The following is a 25251-nucleotide window of genomic DNA, read 5'->3' as shown; positions in this document are numbered from 1 at the left end:
CGCGATCTTCTTTTTTCTGTCTCACACATACACACAACCGTCGAAATCAATATTTCAGAATTTTTTAATATTTCGGACTACATCCGAACATATATCACATACGATATATGTGTCTCATGACAAAAAAATACCCGACGCAATATTCAGATCTCCACGAGTTTTTAACTCATCAGAACGTAAAGATTGTAAAAACTAAAAATGTGCGCCTAAACGTTATTTTATTTGTAGTAACAGCGTACAAAAAATATTTATCAAAAGTCATAAAAATTTCCATTTAGAATCTTTGTGTGTAGGTATTATATTTACTAAAAAATAAATCGAAAGAGAAAGTCGATAAAAAATATCGATGCATGTTTTCTTGATTGTGTCATGTGATAGATTTAGGACAATGGTTACATCGAGGTAACCAGGGCAAACCGTTATTTGATTTGTTGAAACCGTTCGTTTGCTATTGTGCGGCGGAAATATCGCCTTCTATACGAAAGTGATAAAAAGAATGTTATCAAGGTGGTCGAATATATTTTTATCAATAGAAAATACTTTAAGACAATCAAATATTGCACTTTCCATAGATAGATTTGTATTCGTTCATACTTTGTATTTTATCTCCCTTTTTTAAGTTAATCCTATTCCTAATCTTCTTTATTTCTCTCTTTCTCTAAATAAATAAATAAATAAAAAAAATATATAAAATAGAGATGTATTACAAATATTGATATTAAAAAATGCAGATTTTTTCAATGCAAATTTTTTACACACAATGTAACATGCACAGCGTGTATTACATGCACAACTATTTTGGCATAATAATATGTGCCAAAATAAATTTCAATAGCAACTTTGTATTACGTGTAGATATTTTTTATTTTTATTTTATTAAACAATAAAATTTATACATTTAATATTGATCAAAGTGAATATTTCTAAAAATGCAATCTAATTGCTCGCAATAAAAGTAGCTACACAGTAATATCTGTATGTACAAAAATTCATCCTGGCATGTACAGTGGCACGACTAAGAAATTTCGTTTTCGACCTATTCCGTACAATCTGGGAGACCAACGAGAGTGCCTTTGTCTCGACATCGTCTACGACACAGAAACAAAATAGAATTTCGCTACGTCGGCGATGCGTTCTCGAGTTCGCTCAAGATCGCCCCGCCGAGATGTTCAACGTGCCCATTTTCGAGCCACGGACAACGGGCGAGGACGAGGGCCGTCGTAAAAGTCATCATCCACCCCGTCGACCAGCCCGGCCTCTTATCCTACCGTCCTCTTTCCCATTCTCGACGCTCTCGACGGATAAGACGAGCGCGCAGTTTAAAGATGAAACTCGAGTAAAGTGAATCGACTGTGCTCCAAGCTGAAAAGCTGCTGCGCCAACAAGAGCAGCAGCAGCAGCAGCAACAGCATCGTCGTCGCCGTGTGGAGCCGCGCCGGCTACAGTTGCCCGTAATTTTCTGCTGTTTGCTAGATGTGCACGGAGGCAATGAATATAGACGGTCGTATACCTATTCGTGAGACCTGGGGAGTAATAAAGTACTTGACCGTAGTAAAGGACCATTTTTCTTTCTACCTGTTTACACTTCGTTATTCCGCGACGTCTCACGCACAGCGACGACGACGGCTAAACTAGGCGCGACTGTGAAATAATGCCCTGCGTCTACGCAAAGTGACTCGCAGTGTTGGTTCTTGCGCTTTTGCATGCGCATTTGCAATGCGCGCATGGTAAAATTTATACAATTAAAACACGAATCTGTTGCTGTGGCAAGTCGACCCATTGTGTACCCTAGAGACGAAAGTACATACCAACAACTTAACGCGCAACTGTGTTACAATAATGAAATGTAATATCGCACGGTAGTGCTTTGTGGTTTGGAGAAAGAGAGAGCTATAAAGAGGGATGAGAAAATAATTCTAAAATAAACCAATTTTAATTATTTTAATTATTATCTTCCAAATTTAATTGGCATCTAAAAGAGATAAAACTCGTGCTTTAATAAATTTTATTATTACATAAAAGATTATATAGAAGTTATGTTTTTATATATTTTGTATAACCAATATTTATATAAGTAAATACGATCATCTCCGCGGCATAATAAAATATCGTTTAATAAAAAAACTAAACACATCGTAATATTCGCAAGAGAAAACGTCTTGAGAAAGAGAGAGAGTTAGTATAACCGCGTATATCGTCGACGAGGAAGGTTACGATATAATTACGTACGCTCGGGCCGCCGACGAAACTCGTTCTAACAATTTTCAATTTCCTCATGCCGCATGAGTACCTCGCCCTCGCACTTATACCTCCGTACGTTCGCATAAGTGCGTGGCGAAGGAACGTAGTTAGCTTGCGACCTTCATACCGCAACTTCCGCAGTACGCGTCCATGCGCTCGTCTACTTCGTTATGTAATCGCGACCGACGAATGCAATCATGCGCTCGGACGCCACAGCTCCATTTCAAAGAAAATTAAGGAGAAGACATACGTTCCTTGTTACAAAGCTGCAATGGAAATTCTGTACGTGCATGTCAGCAACGTATAGGCGACCAGAGTAACTACTGGCAGTATTTCTAATTATTTGATTGAACACGCGGCGGAAATATTGGCAATTAACTTTATTCCTCGGAAAAGATTAACTAACTATTGTTGCAAGAATTAAGAATTGTTATCTTAGCTGAATTATTATTGTATCCTCTAAAAGTTTTCGAATAAACAAACGAGCTGCAAGCAAAACCGAAGAATATGGATTTGATACGGATAATTTTTATAAAATGTTTAATAAAAACTGAAAATTATATTTTAATGACGGATTAATCCAACGTATATTAATAATTCATGTTAAATTATCAAAATGTTACATGAAGAATAAAACTCAAAGAGAAGAAAACAGCAAAATTTCGTATGCTGCATTATTATACTCTAGTCTGTTCTCCACCGTTATATTCATCTAATATTATCTCTGTTTTATTTCACTAACGGTTTCATTAACAACGAAGAATGTCGGAGTAGTTATTTGCCAGATGGCTTTCCCTTTTTACACAAAAATCACAGGCATATTATTTCTATATCTTATTTCTATGCATGCTATTTCTATAAATTCTCGTACAACACTGTTTCTTAATTGCAGATACTAAAGGCTAAACTGAGAAGGCTTCGTTTATCGTGATATGGAAGCATTTCATTGATTTTTACTATAAGCTTCTATTGAGGATTAAATTAAATTTCAGGCGATAAATAAAATCTTATTTTTCATTTAATCTCTGACAAATTTCAGCTTAATAAAATTTCTAGCTTGATTATTACTTATTCAGATATTTAATATTCGGAATTATAAAAAAAGTGCCTTCACGAAATTTCAATTATTAATTCAGAAAGAAAGTTAAAGGCTTGCAAAAAATCCCGCGTTAGTTGCTATACTCACGTACTCTGTATAATTTAAACGTTAATTTATACATAAAATCCTACGCTGTTTAATATCTCCTTCATTGTAATCCATTTATTTCAAAAAAGAAAAAAAAAACGAGGAGACACTTCTCTTATTTTACAGAATTTACAAGTCGCAGAAATTTTTCATATCGTAATTTAGATTGCAGCTTTTACAGTAATTTATAACAAATCACGTAAATAAAATAAACGTAGATTAGATTAGAAAAATCCTGGAAGAATCTCTAGCGGTTGTGGAAACAATGTCTAGAACTGCCTGGATTAACATAATGGTATTGTATTACGCAATTTCACCTTACGCCTCGCAACGATCCGTATATTTCCATGCTGGATTACTCGTATCCTATTCGGCGCCAGAAGTGATACGTTTAATTAAAAAACACGGCTCGACATGTGTATACATGAACATACACGGAGAAGGTATACTCGCGTTATCTGCGACGAAAGCAATCGTGCAACGCTTGGCGAACCATCGTGTCGTCCTAATTTCGTGCGTCGACAATTAAATTGATATTCGTCGGTCACGTTGCCGATGAGGAAATTGCTCAGCCAGACAGCACAGTGAATCGCGTTGTTTCTCTCTCTCTCTCTCTCTTTTTTCACTCTCTACCGTTCCACGGATTTCGGCTTCAAGCAAAACAAAATCGATCCTACCGCGTTTCAATTAAAGTTTTCGGACGACACTCGTTGCCACGAAAAGTAATGATTAATTACCCTGTTTTATTGGTATGTTCGATTTTGCGACAGATTTCCCAAAAGTTTCGTCCCGATTGACAAATTTTGTCTCGATAGAATCGAAATGCAACGGATGGATGTGTAAAATGTAGCAAGTTTTGACTCGTATTTAATAAATATCTATAAATTTGTATTGTAAATATATATAGATATACAGCATTTATGTAATAAATATGGTATATTTATTCATAAAAAATTCTTTTAAACAAAAAACGAATAAAAGCACATTAAGGATTATATGTAAAAATAGTTTTTGCTCCTCCAACAAATTATAAAGAATAATGTGAAGAAGTATAACTATAATATAAAAAAAATATACAAATTTTGTATAATTCGACCATGCTAAATAATATATATTTTAAATAATTATTATTTTGATAATTAAATATCAAAAATTCATATAATTTATTGTAGTCATAAAAGTTATATAATCTATTATTCTCTAAAAACAAAGGAAATATTTAAAATTTAAACAAAGTCGTATAACGATTAATTTTAGTGGAAGGACTATAAGCGCTTTTAACTCATTCATTTTTAACTTCGTCGGCGACTGAAAGTTTCCTGTAAATCTGTTTATGGAAGTACGGCTTTGTCAGTGATTATAAACGAGCATTTAACTGAATCTGCAACCTGAATCCACAATGTGCTATTTTCACTTTTATAACATATTAATTAATAGAGTTAACGGTTATAAACGATAATAAAGTTAACGTTAACGATTTTGTTGCAATTATGTAATTTTTAATTAACAATATTATTGTGCAACTGATATTTTTCTTTTCATACAGTATGTGGATTGTTATAATTAATATTAAAAGATAAGATTTCTCTCTTCACATTTATGCGTTATTCCAATTTGTGACAGCTTTAAAACGATCATTTTCATTGCTTTTTCAGCAATGAAAATAATCGACCAGATCGTATCAAGAAATATTTTAAAGAAACTTATATAAGTTAAACATAAATCAATGTTAAACAATAAATTTTTATAGAAATGTTAGAAATTCAATAAGAATATTTAAAAAATAGTACCATGCAACTAACAAAAAAATAATGCAATTGTATTACATTTTTTAAGTAAAAAAAAAAGAGTTTTCTCTGGTGTTTGGATAAAATTGTAAAAGATGAAAAATGCATTTAACTACACTTTTTAATCATATTTTTCGATATACTTGCATTCTAATTTCGATCGTATACGCTTGAAATAAATTCTATCGCACGAATTGGATATAAATTGCTCAAAGACAATTCAAACATTAGCTTGTAATTCAGACATAACGGTTTGAAAGCAATTTAAATTTTCGCCTCGAAAATTCGAATTGCTTTTACAGAATTTGCATTGCATCGCGTATTTCCGTTGCGTTGCATTGCGTAGTTTGTGCTGTATGGCATCTTCTATTACATAATTCGTTTATTGCGCGTTGCTCTATTTAACTCTGTATGCTAACAAAAATTGCAGTAATTTCTAAAATATTTACATGAAACGCTACTACATATATGCATATGATATTCTTATTTTAGCATTATTTTAGCATAAAAGACGCTAATATATGTTGATAAATAATATATTATGCTAAAAAAGATATTAAAATTCTAAACTGCTGTTAAAAATTTTTAAACAATAAAAATTTTTGGTCAATTTGTTCTTTTATCATATTTTAGTAAAAAATATAATACTTGTATTTTTAAACAGTTTAACTAAATAAATATAAATTTTATATTTAATATGCTGAAAAAACTAAAATTTAATAATATATTCTCTTATTAGAAAGTGCTTATAAACAGAGTTTTACATTTTTTCTAATGAACTATTTAGACAAATATGAATTCCACACGCGAAAGAGACGAGAGAAGTACAAGACTTCCGAAAATTACAGAGTTAACACAATTGTTCGTCATTACAGATAAAATTGTATAGGACTTGTAAAGTCCGTTAACGTACAAAGGGTTAAATTAGCTAATTCCTTCAAAATTAAAGTGAACCGAAATGTGTTTCGGAAGTGCATCGAAATGTTTCTTAGGATAGGTAAATACAAGGCAGGATACGCAGCGTCTAGCGACGTCGTTCCGATACCTTGACATGTAAAATAATGCGCTCTCGTTGCGAACGCGGAGCGAAACGCGTCACGTCACGAAGCGTGGGTACCGGAATGCGCGCGGGCTGCGATGATTGCCGCGGCTCATTAAGGCGGGCCCCGGAAAAGTCCTGAGCCAGAACCGCGGGGATTTCAACTGCGTGAAACGATAAATAAAGGGTGCTAAGTAAGATCTAAGACCAGGAAGAGCGTGTGCTTCTGCTATTCGAATGCGGAACCGCGCTACGTATCGGCGCGGCGCGTATATCGCGAGATATCGGGACCGCGGTAGAAAAACGTGGACGCGACTCGGACGATGGAACGTGGAATAAAATCATTAGGCCGGGACGATGGTCGAAAGAAGTTACATCCATCGTTCGCTATAGCCGCGGCGGCTCTTAATTTTGCTTCCGTCTGCCGCGTTGGAGAGCGGCGGATATTCCCGCGAGACGAATGCTCTGTCTAATATTGTATAAAAGCCGAGTGGAGAAAAAGGTTTGTGCTGCGCTGCTACCGCTGCAAGTTACTACTTGAGAGAACACCGATAATTGTTTCTTAAATGCCGTTATTTGAAAGTTGGAGTAAATGTTACGATTGACAATAAATCTTTGTAATCGACTAGATATTTATCTTCTCTACGGTATCGAGAAAAAATTATTAGAAAATATAGTATGTCACAATGCTTAAAAAATATCTTTGGAAGAGTTATTTTATACTCTCAAAAATGATTTTTGTTCAAAAATAAAAAAATAATTATTTATTTGGACTAGATGAGATTTGTGTGTAAAGATATTTCGAATTTATGGATTGTCGAATTTCCCTCGTCAGCGAAAAAAATTCATACTAAAAATGGTTTCACAGCGATATTTCATTTTTTTCGAATATCCGAATATAATGAAAACTAACAGAAAAAGCACTTCTGTGACTGTGACAATGGGGATGAAACATATGTTGCGTAACGGTATGTCCGTTCTAACAGAGAAATAAAGCAGACAAATCTGTATAAATAAATTGCTCTATTTTTTTCATCTTGCAAACAATTCCAGCTTATTTCGTGAATATTGCATTGATCACTATCAATTTTTGACGCAAAAAGATGGCACATATTAATATTGGAATAGCAATATATAAAAAGAAAGATTGAACAAATAAAATCTCTTGACGGGCAAGTTATTTTACACAGACAATTTATATACACAATAATTTTAAGAAAAAATACTCATATTAACAAATTTAATCTCATTAAAAAAAAAAGGTAAATAAAATCTTTATTAGCGTAGATTTTTTTCTTCGATTAGATTGTCCAAACGTATGTACATTGGCTGGTGTACAGGCGTTTATAAGGCCGGCAAAATAATTTTGCATAATAGCAAAAACGCAGAGCTAATACGTTCGTTAGCAGAGTAAGTGACCCGTGGAACATGCAGCATCCTGCCGAACGAAAGTCGAAACGCCTCTGTTTCGTGTATCCAATAGGCAATTAGGCTGATAGAGGTGTAATTGAAACAGGGAAATATCAAACTCTACCCATTTATCCACAAGCTATCTCGCACGTACATTGCTCCGCTCATTAGGCAATCGATTTTTTTTAATTAGTTTCATTTCAGAAATTTTACTTTTGTTTACACTTTTCGGTGAGAGCTTAATATATTTAACGAAAAAGGATTATATTGTGATTTGATTTTTAAATAAGTGTCGCTTCATACACATACGTATATAAAAATGTGCAAGTTATAATTATTAATTAAATTTGATAAGTTAATATAATTCATCAACGTTTCTCTAATAAATTCGGACTTAATATTTTTTTTACTAAAATCGATCGTTACAACTTTTTAATATTCATTATTACGTATTTATATATGTAACTGTATGTAAATTATTGACGTAAATCTTGAAAAGAAAAAGAATCTCTCATTCTAAATTATGCACTATACATCTTCTCTTAGAATATTATCGATAATCTATATCACAAACAGATCTGTCGCACCGCAAGCGAAACGTTGTCAAAAAGAGATTTTAGTAGCAAATAAATTAGATAATACTAAAATATTGCTTATTTATACTATGACATATAAATCTCTAAATTCCTATTTTTCTTGTGGCACAAAAATAACTAATAAATAAATATATATATATATACATATTGATATAATTTAATAGTAATATAATTTTTTCTGTCCTGTTAATGGAGTATTGATCGAACACTGGTAAGAATTTGTATATACGGCTCCCATGTGAATACGGGCAGAAATTGCTTCACGGATTGCTAGACCTCCCATGCGCGAGTAAATTAAGCGCGCACTGTGAACATGTCCTCCGCAGTGACGATTGGTGCATGCAGCGTTAGGGTTTCAAACAAGTTTACGGTTTAAGGCCGTCGTGGAAGTGTGGTTCAACAATCACGAAGGTGGGAAGAGTCGGGGGAAACATGAGAATATGAGTTCATTGTTGGCCACGTAGAGACCGTAGAGACGCGTATAAGGGGATTGCACCTTATCCCCCACTTCCCTCCGTTGTCAGTATAATGTGCGCCTATTGTTACATTCGCTTCCTCATAACATCATGTGTACATGAACGTAGGATACGTATCATTCTTTTTACTGCATTCCTTTTACTGTCTACCACGGCTGGCGCGATACGAGCCCACGCGAGGCTGTCCGACATGATGCCAAGTGCCTCCTCTCGATGTCGTCGTCGCGCCTCATCTCGATTTCAACGCGCCCATTCGTCCGTCCGCGCGCGCGTCCGTTCGAATGTACGCATCCCACCAACAATCGCATTTTTCATTCCGGATCATTATTATTCCAGTTACTTGGCGCGCAACATAATCAAACTTTGCCTGCAATACGGATTTGATGTTGTACTGTATAACTAACGTAACTCTGGCGGGCGCATTCAATACAATCAGAGATACCGAGTACCAGTAAAATGAGGAAAGACGGATATACAGAAGTCGCGGAGGTTTTGAGAAATTGCGATCTCGTAACGCGCCGCGACCTGACTATAATTCATCCTGACGAGTAATTCTTCTCGCAATAACATCTCGAAGAAGTAGGTATGACTTTTTACCAAGAAATATGCCGGCATTGTCATCCTCTTCGTAATATTCTTGTTATCCTTACAAAACTTTATAATTGGATGCGTACACTGAGAAAAAAAAGTTGTTGAAACAATTAAATGCGTTTTATTGACAGTTTTTCTTTGATTCAATAATATATGTTTTTGAATTAAACATACATCAATAACATTAACATGATATTTCTGTGAATCAACAAGTATTTTGTTGAATTAACAAAATATTTGTTTGACGCCCCGTGATCGCAGAATATAATTGAATCAAGAAATATTCATTTGATTTAATACTTTTTTTTTCTCAGTGTAGAATGTTTTATAGAAAAAATTTATAGAAAAAATGTATGCATTATAATACTGAATAATGTGCTTGATATCATGATTATTAAATAATTATGTTTCTAAAAGTCATGTTGCAATGGAAGATTATAAAAGCGTGTATATGTCACACGAAAAATATATTGTTTATACTTCCACGCATCATACTTAGTATTGAAAGGGATTTCAGGATTGTTGAACTATTGAGAGAGCAAAATATTAATTCCCAAGGAATTAATGTTTATTCAGAATCTCTAAGCTCGCTCTTTCCCCACGACACTTTCCTGTTTTCTTTTCGCATTTTTTAATACTAAATATACACTACGGAAAAGCCTATGATCTTTTAAATCTTATAATCTTACAATATCAAGCATAATTATAATTTTAATCACACGTTCAACGCTAATTATAATTTATGTATTATGGATTTTTATTCTAATTTGGTTAATACATTTTTTGATTAAAATATTGTATGTGAAACATAAAAGGGACTGTTCTCTGAATATTTTCATCTCTAAATCACGTATATTAAACATCTCATGCAACGTAAAGATAAACAAAATTTTAATATAAATTTTAAAAAATCCATCGCCATTAAAAATTTATATAATTTTCAAGAAATACAATAATTATGAAATTTTTGAAGGAAATAAAATGAATAAATACACGTTTCGTATATAAACAGCTATATCTTCAATTTAACTGAATATTTATCGAAAAGATACGGCTTCTTCTATTAAATCGGAAAACGGCATGGTGGTAATCTCGCTACCAGTTTCGAGATAGCACCCGCTATCGAGAGCCCGCGATATCAGTTCTGTGTGACTAGAATCAGTTTGCCCGGGATTCCCAGCGCCCGCGGCCAGTTGCATCACGAGAAGCTTCCAAGACGGTTCGCGATACATCGGATGCCGCGGCGGTATATCGACGAATTCACCACGCTCGGAGAGTTTGAAATCGACAAATTTCGCCGACGCCGCCGCCCTGATTCACTTCCTCCACCCCGGCAACGCAAGAGAGAAGCCCGCCCGAGCCGTACCTCTCGAAGAGCGAGTAAATCACAGCCGTACACAAACATGCCGCACATACTTCTAAAGTTAAGCTTGCCGAACGGGGTTTCGAGCGAGCCGGGGCGAAGGATGATGCCGACGGGTGGAAGCGTCGATGCGCGAACGAGAAGACAACGTGAAATTGGAAAATCCATTGTAGCGCACCACCACTCAGACGCGCGCGCACACACACACATCCACGCATGCCACATTTCAAATCACATATCGTACACGCGTGGATTTGTTATATAAACGTATATATAACACGTAAATATATGTGCATATAATTCGTAATATGTGCACAACTCAATTCACTCGTTCTGTTTGCGTTCTGTTTATACATATATTTTTCGCCTCCACATACCAAAATTTCATTATCGACAAGATATTTAAAAGAATCAGGATATCTGTATATAAACGCGCGTGCATATTAATAAACGTCTGACTGGAATTTTTATCTCCGAAATGCGCTGCTCCGGAAACATTTATATCTTTGCAATTCAACGAGAAGAATACGTCACAGTCAGAGATAAGTGTGCGTTGCATTTCGTATTCCGGTTTTCGCGTTTAATTTGGTTATTAATACGGCCAAAGATAGCCTCTAGGCGTCCGAGGGGTCATTTATCTTCGTTGCTCGCTATTTCAAGACACTATTTCGACGGCGGAGTTAAGATGATGGAAAGTTTCGAACCAAAGGCCATTAAAAAGTTAGCGAATCTTGATAGGAAATGTTTACGTCCATAGACGGACGAAGAAAGTAGTAAATGTATTCCACTGCTTTTCCTTCTGTTATGGATATTACTCTCAACTGACTTTTTTTTAGATAAATTCAAGGGAAGAGACGGTTGCTACATTAGTTTCTGACTTTCAGCATTAAAATTGATTTACTTCAAAACCACGTTTCTTAACTAAATTTATTACAAAGTTATTTTCCTATTGTTGTAACGTTCACTATTTCTCACGTATAACGTGTGACATACGATAAAGGATATATAACGCGACTATATTCGTGTCTTCTCATGCGCAAACATAAATAAACGACGTCTCGGGGACTTTGCACCTTTTCTCCAGTCGAAAAATTTCCAGCGCGAAAGAAAAAGGGGAAAAAAAAGAGAGAAGGATTGACGATAGTTTTGGGAGGATATCGGTCGAGTTTCCTCGCTTATTTTCCCGGGGCAAATTCAACGGCGCGGCGGCGGCGTGGCGACGGTGGCGCGCCGACGACGTCAGAGATACGTGGCAGGCGGTCGTACGCAAAGCAACGCATATCCGCTTTTCCACACCGCCGATTTATTCGCGGCTCAACGGTAAAGCCACTTCGATCCATCCGACGGTAAAGACCTTGCTCGACCGTCCTCGTATTTGTAGACGTCTCCACGTCATTCTGTACTCCCGCGGACTTCGTATTCCCGTGCGACAACGCGTTACACAGTTGAAAGCGGGCGAATACGGGAAATTCATATTTGCATGTACGTGCCACGGTGAGAAAGGCGAGATGCCAGGAACTTATATATACAGTCGGGATGTATTTTCGCACAATCCCCTCCCCTAACCCCCTTCTCGAATCTTGAATATACTTCTTGAAAGTTTACGCGTAATTGTATGCCGCGCGCGAGGAAAGTTGAGAGGATAAACCATTTATGAGATGTTTTACATGAATCATTTCTCAAAATACCTTCAGAGCAAGCAAAATTCAACATCAAATATCAATGAAGTCAATACAAATTTAACATCACTACACCACGGTTGGCACCGTGGTCTAAACATTAAATTTGTAATAATCTTCTGCAATTCCAATCGCAAATATTGATTTCGTAAATAATGCCAATTATTCGCCTATCACGATTTGAGAATATTCTTTAAAAAAAACGAAGTTAACTCGCGAAATATATTTTGTTATTCCTTGTGAGTGCATTTGCTCCGGACATACCAAAATGTCGATAGAATAGTGGAGTTGACTCGCAGTAAAGGGAATAAAGTATTATACTGTATCATAATAATTTACATCTAGTGCTTGAAAATAAATGCAGACTGACTATAGTATTGTACAAAGAAAGACGATGATAGATATTTCGTTATTATCTAGAATTATCTGAAACTCATTTTCCTTCGGCGAGACAATGGTGTGATACGAAAACGCAACATCCCCGAGGTGATTTCGATCTACAATACGACTATATGCGTAAGCGATTAAATTACAAATATTGCATAGTCATTTTTCATTTAGAAGCATTCACGTGAAAGGAAGCTGATCGCTGTCGGCAGTACACGAGGGAAATTCAATTGTATATTGAATATTGTAATACGTAATGCCTAATATGTAATACGTAACGGGATCGCGTAGCGTCGCGGAAGTTAAAAAATATAAAAAAGTAATAGTGAAATTGGACGATCTCACGGTGCAAGTCAACCTAAAAAAAAAAAAGTTTTCTTTCAAAAGCATTTCAATGGAACAGGTATTCTTGTGTATTCGTTTTGAACTTTTGCATTTGGATTCTAACGTGTTTGGAGACTCCAAGCAATTCGAGCTAACTCGAGTAGCTCTATAGAATATTCAATGGCTACGAAATATCTTCGAGCAACGCGTAACCGAAGTATTTCAAGAAATGTAAATTTACTGCGATTTATTTGAGCGCTTTGTTAGTGATGAGTAGGTACGAAACAAATTAATTATAGTTGTAATTTGTAAATCTCATAAAAGCTTTAAGCTCGTAAACGCTATGTTAACAACAACAACTACTAAAATTGGAAAGACCTTACTAATGTGTTTGTGAAACATAAAAATATAATAATAAAATAAAAGTAAAGAATAAAAAAAATAATAAATAAACCGTTTTTTACCGCACGAGTGCATTAATGCGCATATATTTCACGCGTAGTAAACAAAACATTCTGCATACTTTCGACTCACTTTCGTTCAATGTATCTGCAGTGACCGAATTAATACACCAATTGCGTCGATTGTTTCAGCATTGTTGTTCACAAGAAACGATCTCATCGCGCAATGGTATCTTGCAATTGTAATTAGCTATTGATGTATTTATTTATTTTAATGCTTCAAGAATTAATTTCATTTATTTATGTTTCCAAACCGGTTATTTTAACGATGAACTAATTAAATTATATCACGAGTGCGCATTTAGGCTTAGGCAGAAAAGGGGATTTGTCCATGAAGGTAAATTTTGTAACATGCATTCTTTTAATCTTCTTTATTAATTTTGTTTTTAAAATACTTGATCATACTGTGTAAATAATTTAATTTCTCCCAAGAGTAGCGTTATAAAAAAGGGAATATATAGGGATAAATAAATTGAGAAAGACGAGAGAGTGGAAAATTCTTGTATGCTTGTATGCTTGTAAGCGGCAGCATATTGCAAACCCGTCCTTGTCCAGAGAGAAAAAAAAATTGTACGTAATTTTGCCTTGCGGTACATCAAAATAAATGAGATTTTTCTCGCATGTCATAACTCGCGTCCAATGAATTACGTTTGTAAAACTCGTTTGTCATGAACTTTCCTTTTGCTCCTATTTCACGAATAAATAATAATATAAGTTAAATTAAACTCTGTGACAAAAATGGTTTTTATGTCAATTAGTTGAATTTTAAAATAAATACAAAATAATGTAAAAAATTCTATAAAAAGATCAACAATTAAAAAAATAGAAATAAATGTAATATGATTTATTGAAAATATCAAAGATAATTTATTGAAAATCTAAAAGCGATTGAAAATGCACGACTTGTAAAATAATTTTTTTCATATAGCACTATTTGCAAATAAATATTGTAATGTAATTGCTTAATATAAAAATTAAAAAAATTTTTTTTTTTTTAATTCTTTTAAAAATTGCTATAAGATTTATAAGGAATTATTTGAAATTTTGAAGAAGAACAGACACTAATACGTACGTATCATACAATTTAGCCCGAGCATTACTGAGATTACATCTTAAATTAATTGGAGCCATTCTCGAGAGTAACAAGAAAAACAAAACAGTTTTACAAAAATAAATAAGAATCAACTCAGTGTGTTAAATAATGCACAATTTCTCTCAACTATGGATTTTTTTGGTTTTGCAATCGAATTTTCCGGAAAAACTAGGATAAAGTTTTATTATTTTTTGTCTTCAATATTATTTTATAATATTATTTCTCAAGATAAAAATAAAAGTGACAGATCTTGTTTTATTACATAAAATTTATTTAAGACAATCGCGATGCTTTTATATTAAAAAAAAAACACAAATTCCAACACGTAAGTAATTTTTCAAAGTAAAATGTGCCAAAAAAATTAAACGCAAACTGACAGTAATTATTCTTGACAATCACGTCAATCAAAAACATAAAAATGATTGAAGACCTTTGGAGTGTGACGAGACAACGCCCGTACTTACGTCGTGCACGAGAAAATGTCTGCGAAGACGGTGCACGCTTATATAAGTTATAAAGTTTTTACGAGTATCGTAAAATCGTATAAAAGTTGGTTGGAAGATATTTCGAAGGTCCACGTATCATTTTTCACCGCTCGGCTTCCTTTTTCTCCGATCATGACCGATCGCTCCCCGATCGCTGTTAGTTCAGAAAGTTCAAAGATTCGCTCGCGATTCACGATCTCTTCCGATATCGAGCATCCGAATCGAGGATCCATGATTTCCATTGGAAATTAAAATCGTGCCGACGCGACAATCGATACTATCAATTCTAACGCTTCCATTTCTGGGATTAAAAGACCGCCTGTATCGCTCTATCGATCGTAAACGGATTGCAACGGATTACGTACAACAGAATTGTGATGAGCTAGCGACTTATGCAGCTTTGAAAGCGAACGTAAGGAACGTTTTATGTAATGAAACTTTACATCGCCTTAAAGGCAGCCTCTGCTCTGAGAAAAGAGCACTTGAATGTGTTGCCCCGAGGCGCAATCATAATCTTTCATATATCTTTTACCTACCACAGTTTCTTGCAGACTGATATCTTGATATAAAGCAAAGTATCTGCATTACACATTAATGGATTCATTAATAAGCTTTTAGATTCATTGCGAATTCTACGATTTCGTGAGTAATAAGAGAAGTTTCTCGCCGTGATACTCGCGATCGAACTTGTATAAATTCTGGGAATGCCGGCTTGTTAAATTAGTTCTAAAAGGTGGAAAAATCCGTGCTGCTTTTATTCATCTGATACGCGAGCCGATCGTGGAGTGCTCGCCGAGCGAGTAAGAGGTTTTGCAATGCGTATTTTCAATATCTTTTTCCCCTGTCTACTCTCGCCTTTCATGAAACAATAAAAGCTCTATGGCTGGCGTTCTTTCGCGAGGGGAGGGAGGGAATGGGTTTTTCATTTAGTTGAGTTTCGAAGGAAGAAAGGGATCTCATTTCAGAGCACGAGCTCTTTACGCCTTTGGCTTTTCCGGCTTCATGGCTGTAAGGTATCTGGCCGTGGATATGCATAATGCGCAAGGTTTCCCGAGAACTCTCCACTCGCACATCGGCGAACGCATAAGTAATTACGCCGCAATTAAGAGTTTAGGATTATCTCGTGAACTCAGCACCGTATATTTTGAAATAAACATGTTTGCGCGGTTCGTAGTAATTACGTTTTGATTTTTTAAGAGTCAAGAGATAATAACGTCCAACTTTTTATTACGCTTTATCCGTGTACGTGCATGTTTCATTCCACCTACTTGATCATATTATTTTGTATTTTGATCATCAAGATATGTACAAAGAGATTGCAACAGTCTATTAAAAAATAAAAATTTTGATGCATATACATGTTACTTCTTCAAAAATATAAATTATTTTATTAGATTTTAAATAGAATGAGCACATTGATTTATGTAGAATTCGCGTCGATTGTTTTAATATACGAATAATATATGAATACACTAACTTTGGTATTAATTTATTCAGGCATCATAAAACGAAGTAATACCATCAATATCATCACACTGAAAACAGCTGTTCTCCGAATAATGATTATTTAAAACATTTCATAAACCGATTTGGAGAATATTGTTTCGCATTATCCTATCACAAACGTGTCACAAACGTTATACTTTACTCTGTTCGCTCAATTATTATCACTCTTATTAGCTAATTAAACGCAACGTGTTTAATCTGTTGCTTGCGACTGATTATGCGATGTTCGATGCGTGCTTAGAACATGTACAGTGCATGTGCCACAGCTGATTGGCATTGTCCCCAACGTATATCTGTCCCTGTACGTTTGTTTTACTGCAATGTACATGCGTCGATTATAGTCTACAAGTCTTTGATTATAGCCTTCACCTGTAGTCTTTGACAGTTTTGAAATTTAATATTGTAAAAGTATATATTGTAAAATTAGGCAAATGTACGTGGTTCTCGCGCAAACGCATAAACAAAATTGAAACGTATAAGAATAGATAGACGTTGGGAACTTTTGTTACGTTATTCAAATTGGCTGTGACACTTCTATTATAATATATACATAAATCTATAAAGGTTTGCGCGGCGCTCTGCTTGTTCGTACCTGTCTAATGCCGCAGAAATTTATAAATTCATGAGGGAGAACACGAACCGGCCACAAAGGGCGATTTCGAATCTGCTTAAGCGTGCACTCGCGAGCTCTATTATTCTCGCGATAATTTAAAACGAGTCTTGATATATACGTAGCGAATTTATGCGATGCCATTGTCTTAGGTTTGCCGTTATTTATGGGAAGATTTCGCCTTCCAAAAACGGAAGGAGCGCAACACGATGAGCCACGATGCGAATAACAATCGCGCGTTCTTTACAAGGAGGTGGGGGAGGGCGGTAATTAAGGATTAGCAAGGTGATTAGTGAACGTCTGGTATTTAAATCTCGCTGCAACGATCTGCGTGGGCGCCGTTGCACCCGCGCACGTTGGTTGAGGCCAAACACCCGATTATACATAGCCCAATGCTGAAACTTTGAGGAGCAGACGTTCCAATTACTGGTTCTAATTACGTGCCTCTAATACGTCGACCAAGTTCAAAACTGTGCTGGTGATTAGTGATAAAGAGTCGCGCGTCTCTGCAAGTGAAAAACTTTCGTTTTGCTGAGGAGACGGAGATATTCCATCAGAGGAAACGGGAACGCGTTTAATGACGCCTATTATAATGCGATAATTAAAAGCGGCCGCACGCGAGGTGGAACGACACAGAAGATTACTCTCGCTCATGCACGTGCATTCTGATCCGTTATATGTTCGATGTCAAGGAAGTTGTCCAGATACTTTTATCGAAAATACATATACAATTATTTTAATAGTCATATGATTATTTTAATAGCCACGTGTTTCCGCGACCTTTTCCCCTCCCCTCCTGCCAACTAATTTCTCAATTAATTACTTTGCAGATTAATTATCGTTTAATTACTTTATTAGTACAATGACCACCGGTGGCCCGAGGCATAAATAATTAATTAGAGGAGGATGCACCGAAAAACGATTAATTAATGACCAAACTTTCGCGTTAGTCCGCAGTTGCGAGTCCACGGCACGCTCGCTGGTCGCTGATCTCGCAAACCTCGCGCACCGTGCGAAATATACAATCTTCCTCGGGTTAGATTTTTCTTCATTTAAGCCGAAACAATGACGGACTGCGCAGATTTCTCGCGACGTTGCTGATAAGAGCCGGAAATTTACAGCGGTGTTGTAACACGCGTTGGTAAGCACTTCTGTGTAACGCTTTTCGGTCATAATGCTGACATTCCTCCGTATCATGCTTAATACTTTATACCGCTAAACGCCTACAGCACGTATTCTACATGCATACTAATTAAGATATAACGGACCGTCCAGTAAATCGCATACCATACTAGATTCTCAAGTAAAATAGTTTCCTTGATTATTAAACCATTCGTTAGTATTACAGATCTTTATCATTTATAGGATCAATCCTCCTTCAATTAAGAAAGCTTCTGCATCGATCTTCAGTGAAAACTTTATTATAATCAACTTGTTTATAAAGAGCAACGCCCTCCTAAATCTTCGATGAATAATGCATGGCGGCAGGGCACGTAAAGTGTATTGGAATGGTAATAAGTTCCGAACTCGATCTAAGCAAGTGCGCAATGGATGCTTAAAAGTTGACGGCCGTGATGTTATTTTACGTGATCTTCAGCGTTTTTTGGCAAAATGCCTCTCGCCTTCGCCAATAGTAATCCGCGGAACAAACAATCCTGACGATAGCATTACCGAGATTATACGGAAAGTTTAAACACTTATTCAAGTTATTAAAGTAAGTGAGATAAGCATCTTGCAAACTTGCTTCTTTCGATAGAAGAAAAGAAGAAATAATCCTGTTCAACAAAAACATTTGATCTCCTATTTGTATAAGTTGCTTAAATTAAAAGTCGGAAATCAAATAAATAAAAATTTTTATGCACTTAATCTAAATGTAAGAGAGATAATAATTTCATGATTAATTAATAAAAAAATATTCATACTGTCGAAATATAACACGATATTGCTATTTACATGTAAATGTAAACTTGGATAAAGTAATCAAATTTTAATTATCATTGTGCACTTTTTCGTTAATAAATATACCAAAAGCATCAGTGATTTCCTGAAATTATATACGACTTAAAATAAATAATTTTCCGTGAATAAAATTTCAAAAGTGTAAATAGATAATAAAATGCTCTGTGTTATTTAAATTAAATTTTATTTAAATAGTATTTAATATGCAACGAAAAAGACGTATTTAATAATAAAAATTAATATACAACACAAAAATTAATACGAAACATAAAAGATATTTAATATTAAAAATATAGTCGATGCAAATTTATCAAGTAGCTATCGATAAAATCTATTCTATTTACGTTGGTGTGTGCCGTAAACATATTTTTCCCAAATATGTACTTTATATGCCTTCATACATTTTATGAAGCTTTTATGAAACTCATCAAGCTTAAAATTCATATAATAAAAAAAATCGAACTTATATATTTTATTATATTAATGTAACAAAGTACAGAAATAGTTATTGAAAAACTCACTACAATTTACCTACTCAGTTTTCAATATTTAAATTGCCCGATCGGTAGTAACCTATTTCTTTTTTTTTAGATGTTCGCGGACTTAGCAATGTGTCGATCGATATTCCATTGGCAGTGGCAGCGGGTACAACAGTCAACATGTCCTGCAGATACGATCTACAATCGGACACTCTTTACACTGTCAAATGGTACAAGGGCAAAGAATTTTTTCGATATGTTCCCAAGGAAATGCCACCGATTGGAGTGTTTGGAGAACTTGGAGCAAAAGTCGAGGTACGTATGACACATTAAATGAAACTCTATGTTCGAGAGACAGATCTGGACGTGCAATTTTCTAATGCATTGTTTCATCTAAGAAGTAGGTGAAAGTTTGTCGATGTAAGATAGACAAGTTTAATTTAATCAATGATATACCGACCGCAATACAAATTTCAAAACTTTTTGAATTTCTAATTGTGTTAAAAAATTTTTATTACAGTATATTAAATTATTATATTATATTTACTGTGCCAATTATTGTATAAAATACGTTTAAAATATCTCAATAGAACCAATTCTATTTATTTTATGCCAATTTATGAAAAGTTGAAAAACTGTAGTGTCATTTCTAAACTATCTCTAATTGGAATTGTTAGAACCATACGCTGAGTTTTATGCAATTGAATGTTTCAAGCGACACGCTTTTTGTAGTCTTGTATTTATTAAAAAGTTGTCTCCTATTTCTTTGATCTGCTATTTTTGCAGTCAAGTCCGATATTTGACAAATATCAAAGTTCGCAAAGATGGAAATAAAACTTATCGATTTAAATATCTTTCAGTTTTACTCTGGCTTCTAAAATCGTGAAGAGATTTTTTTTCATTGTGGATATTTTGTACAAATTATCTATTTCATTTATTCATTTATTTTTATTATTCATAATTATTTAGATGCGTTTTAATAATATTTATGTGATGATATTTTCTAAAAAATAATTATTAAAAAAATATTTTACATATATTTTCGATCGCATATACATGAAATATAAAACAAAAAAAGATATCTATATCTTTATATTTTTACTCTGAAAAAATCGATTTTGGATTAATAGAATAATTTATGTCTTTAAATTTTGTGACCCAATATCACGAATACTTTACACAATATATTTGTATAACGTAATTCACGTAACATTTAAAGTATTATTTTAATTACTGTCATGTTTCTAACTTAAAAATGTTATTTTGGCATGCTTTACGTAAAACGACAATCTCTTCGCAGTCAATATCGGTGGAATAAAATAGCATCACGTCATAACATGCGCAAAATGCAAGGCAGATTGCGTACTGTATATGCAAACGAATATTTGCAGCGTATATCTGGCATGCATGAAGAAGAAATAGCTGTTGCATAGCAAAAATTTAAAGATCTGTAAAAATATATAAACCCGTCAATTAAAGCGAGCGCTGTACGGCCATTAAAATTCCATTTTTCGTTGTATGTCTTTCGTCCTACTGCAGAAGCGCGTTTCACACAATAAAATATAAATATCATATGTAATTTTTGTCCAATGAAAATTATCAACTCATTTATAACTAATTTTATAAAAATTATATTATTTATACAAGTACGCATTCGCTCTCTCTCTCTTTCAGAGAGTACACCACCTGATATTCTTATACAATAAAATAAACATAAATGATTTCTTTCTAGTAGACGAATGGCGGTAGCATTCGTTTTCCTATAACGTGCGCTTTAATGTTTCGTCATTCAATATTTGAAATCCGTTAGCGCGACGATTTATTCCAGAAGAAAACGTATAGCATCCACGTACCTTTCCTATCGCGGCACGCAAATGTAAAATACATTTACTTCTTGTACATACTACGAGCAAATATACTTCCGAAGCTCACTGCATTTTACGTTTGGAAAACTATATTTTTAACGTAAAAACATTCATACGTGATATTTTGCTGCGACGTACGCACGTACATTCGTTACATACCGTTGCAGAAATTAATTTGGCGAAGTAAAGCAAAAAGAAATATAACAAATTGGAGCATTGAATTAAAGAAGCAATGTCGTGCATTACAATTAAACTAGATAATTAACACGTACGCGAAATACAATCCAGGTAACGTCATTACTCATTCGGCGACAGGAATTATAATAGCCGTCTATTTTACGCTTAATAAATACGCAATGGGGTACGTATAATATTCACGTGAGATACACGTACGACTGCTAAGCTGTTAATGTACTGCGGCATAAACATATAATAGAACCGCGGGTGATATCTAGTATTCAACAGATAGCAATCATATATTACGGAGGTAAAGAATTTTCCCGTCCATAATACCCACCTTTAATCTGCAACTTTACCGCGACTGTCGTGATCTGCCGTTACATACCCAAGATACCTTTCTTTATCTAGTAATCGAACTGTTCGAAACTCTCGCGCTATTAAACTCTTCGTTTTTTTCTGCATCAACTTGATGAGAAGTGAGAATTATTGTGTACAAGCGAGAAATAATTTATATTTTGCCTACAGCAGGCATAAAACGTCAATCAACCATTAACATCGTGTCCCAAACGTGACAATATCGATGCACGGATATACGTAAAGCCGGCACGATAAATTAAACATGATGAATTTCAATATTATTTTGAAATTTGACTCGGTTACGTGCTCCGGTTTCTGAACGCTCCCTTTACGCCACGCTTATTAATGTTAAAAGATATTATTTTTCGCTAACCAGCGTTGTTACAGCAAAGTTCGGTAATCTACTTTTCATTATCGCACGTTTGTACATAAAAAAAAAACTGTATGAAAGTAGTCTCCCTTTTATCATTTTAAATGAAATCCAATAGTTTCCTCTTTTTTTTCACAATGAGAATCTTGCGTAAATTCACTATTGGAATTTTCTCCTAATGAGATCCTTTTGTGAAAGAAACTTTTTTTTTACGTTTCCATACTTGTTAATAGAATGTTTCAAAGACAACTTTTCGAATTTATCGCGACAGGGAGAAAGAAGGCAGCCTGCATGCGCGGCGGTCGATTACGTGCCATCGCATCGACAGAAAAAGAAATGAGAACAGAAGAATCCAATCCAAGCTATGCGATATTTCGAGCTACGCACGTATAACACGTGTGTACGTGTCGTGAAAGAAGAAAGAATGGTCGCTGCAAAATCAACGTTTTCGGAGCGAGTTAAAAAAGCTGTTAAAAGCTTTATCCAAGCTGAACTAAAGCACAGCTAACAGCTTTATTCAATCCGAATTAAAGCACAAGTTAAGCATTTACTCAGTCTCTCAAAGTATTTCAGCTTTAAATTGTATAGTACTTTTTTTCTGTTTCAAACGTTCTGACAAAATATTGAAAATCCACGGTGTTCCCATTTATTTTGCAATTTATAAAAATAATTTATATAGATAAATGAATAATGAATTTTTCCTGGCTTTTTATCATAAAATATCTTTTTGATTAGTTTTATTACGTTTTGATACGTACGGAAGAGAAATAATAACGTTCTCGAAATAAATAATCTGTGCAATAAAACGACGTGATCGATTTTATTTTTAATATGATATTTAAAAGATAAAATTTTAATTGATCGGAAAATCATGAGACTCAAGTGTTATTGATTATGTGCATTCCGGTGTAAAAAGACGGAGGAGAAATGAACGATATTTATTACGTGATATAATCGAGTCGTGCGTAGTTGCACGGCGGATAAAGGTAACCGTCGAAAAATCAATATTTTGAGGGCCGCGAATTGAAATGGAGAATGAAAGAATATCTAAATCCTTTATACGGCCACACGATTTCCACGCGGAGCAAGGATTCGCCCGATGGGGTCGCTCTTGTACACGCAATGGTTTTCCAATTAGATTTTACCGGCGGAAAATACGGACGGCGCACTCCGGCCAATAAATCGCGACACACCCCTATACAGCGGGGGAAGAGAAATATAGAGCGAGAATTGCCGCTGCGACCGCGGATGCGATGAGGTTGCCGAAGCGACGAGCGTACGATGCATGCGCATTGGAGGTAGGTAGACGCGGAGAATATCAGCCGTGTTACCGCTCCGTATTTCGCGAACGGGTAACAATATTAATATTGCCAAGCGAGTTCGATGAATTTATGCGTGAGCATGTTACGGGCATTGTTGAACCGCTATATTATGTAGCCCAGGCATGTAGAGTAAAACGATACACACACCGCCGCGTTGTTACCTTTACGTGCATGAGCGTGCCAGTTGATCTCCGATCCGGATACGCGCGGTCGCTATTCTAATTTTCGAGATAAACGCGATGGATGCATAAAGATCCATTATTCCATTAGGTGATAACCATCATGTATCCCCTCGAACGATCCCCGAACAAATATAATGGACGAAACGTTTATTTAACGAGGTAACGTAAAACTTTTTTCGTTTGCTTTCCAATAGAAAAAGTTAGAGAATTTTGTCGAGGTAATCTGTACGAAATAAAACGAGACCAAAGGATGTGTCTTTAACCATTTATACAGTAAATTAAGTGGCAAACAGTGTAAAAGCTAAAAATCGTATCTACAATGTGCAGAACAAATTGTTTTAACATAGAATAATTTTATTTTACTTTCTATAATTTTGTATATAAGTTGTTATTTATTTTCTGTACTTAGGTTTCAGACTTTTTAATCTTCAAATTTTTCTTTTTTCATTCTTCAAGTTTTTCTTTTTTTTAATAATTCCGGACAATTGTTGAACTGAATGCAATTATTTGTCTCTTTTTACAAGCCTGAATGAAAATATCTCTTTACATTATTAATTATTCAAAAAATAGCTCCATTTTATTTTTAATAGCTGCAATATTGCGTATATTAGGATGTCTCGTAAATATCGGAATATATAACATATTTTCAAGACATTAATTAGAGAGATAGCGAGGTCAGGACAGTTTCTTATAAGTCATAAACGATCGATACTGGCAATAGAAATATACTTAATTTGACACTCACCGGTACGATGCGCAGCAAGAGAAATTGACATTACGTCGACTATCTGTAAAATACAAAGACGGTCAATATTTCAAAAAATAATTACAACGTTTATAGAATTTTTTTAGTCGTCTCTCTCAAGCACACAGACGTTAAATAAAATAATTATATAATTTACTAGGAGAAAATCCAAAGTTTCGTAAATAAAATATTTTTTTTGCAATTGTTACTTAAATCATACATATAAACGGGACTAGCCGATAGATTTAATTTCGCAAGTGAGAAATTACATGTAAATAATAAATTTCTCATACCTAGTTTCGCTGTTGTCCGATGCCACCTGCTTGATCCTTCCCCTCCTCCTCTCAGACATCCTCGGCATCAGCCATTCACTCGCGAAAGAGGTTATAAATACGATCGCGCGGCACTTTGTACGGTACACCCGACGCGACACGCATCGTTACACGTCATGACGGAAGAGTAACACACGCGGGAAAAGACTAATTTGCACGAAGCGAGAGTAAAATAAGCTACGAACATCAACCGTAACATTCCGCGTGAATTGAAGCACGTACGGCG

The 25251-nt window shown here is 34.9% G+C and overlaps 1 protein-coding gene across 6 annotated transcripts in view; it reads left to right on the top strand.

Moving 5' to 3' along the window:
- Positions 1 to 25251, top strand: part of LOC105448340 — a 53596-nt gene that overhangs the window by 18143 nt on the left and 10202 nt on the right. For 4 of the 6 annotated variants that reach the window (XR_974233.1, XR_974232.1, XR_974231.1 and 1 more), the window contains exon 2: positions 19785 to 19987. Coding sequence is in view for 3 of the 6 variants with exons in the window: in XM_011686858.1 (XP_011685160.1) it covers positions 19785 to 19987 (203 nt within the window). In the remaining 3 variants the exon portion in view is untranslated. Of the gene's footprint in view, positions 1 to 18239; positions 18376 to 18675; positions 18746 to 19784; positions 19988 to 25251 lie in introns of those variants that run through there. The other 2 variants (XM_011686860.1, XM_011686859.1) reach the window with 2 other exon arrangements.

This window comes from Wasmannia auropunctata, unplaced genomic scaffold (assembly GCF_000956235.1).
Source record: "Wasmannia auropunctata unplaced genomic scaffold, wasmannia.A_1.0 LD336088.1, whole genome shotgun sequence".
NCBI lineage: Eukaryota > Metazoa > Arthropoda > Insecta > Hymenoptera > Formicidae > Wasmannia > Wasmannia auropunctata.
Note: the sequence above shows the minus strand (reverse complement) of the source record. Positions and strands in the feature narration are given on the sequence as shown.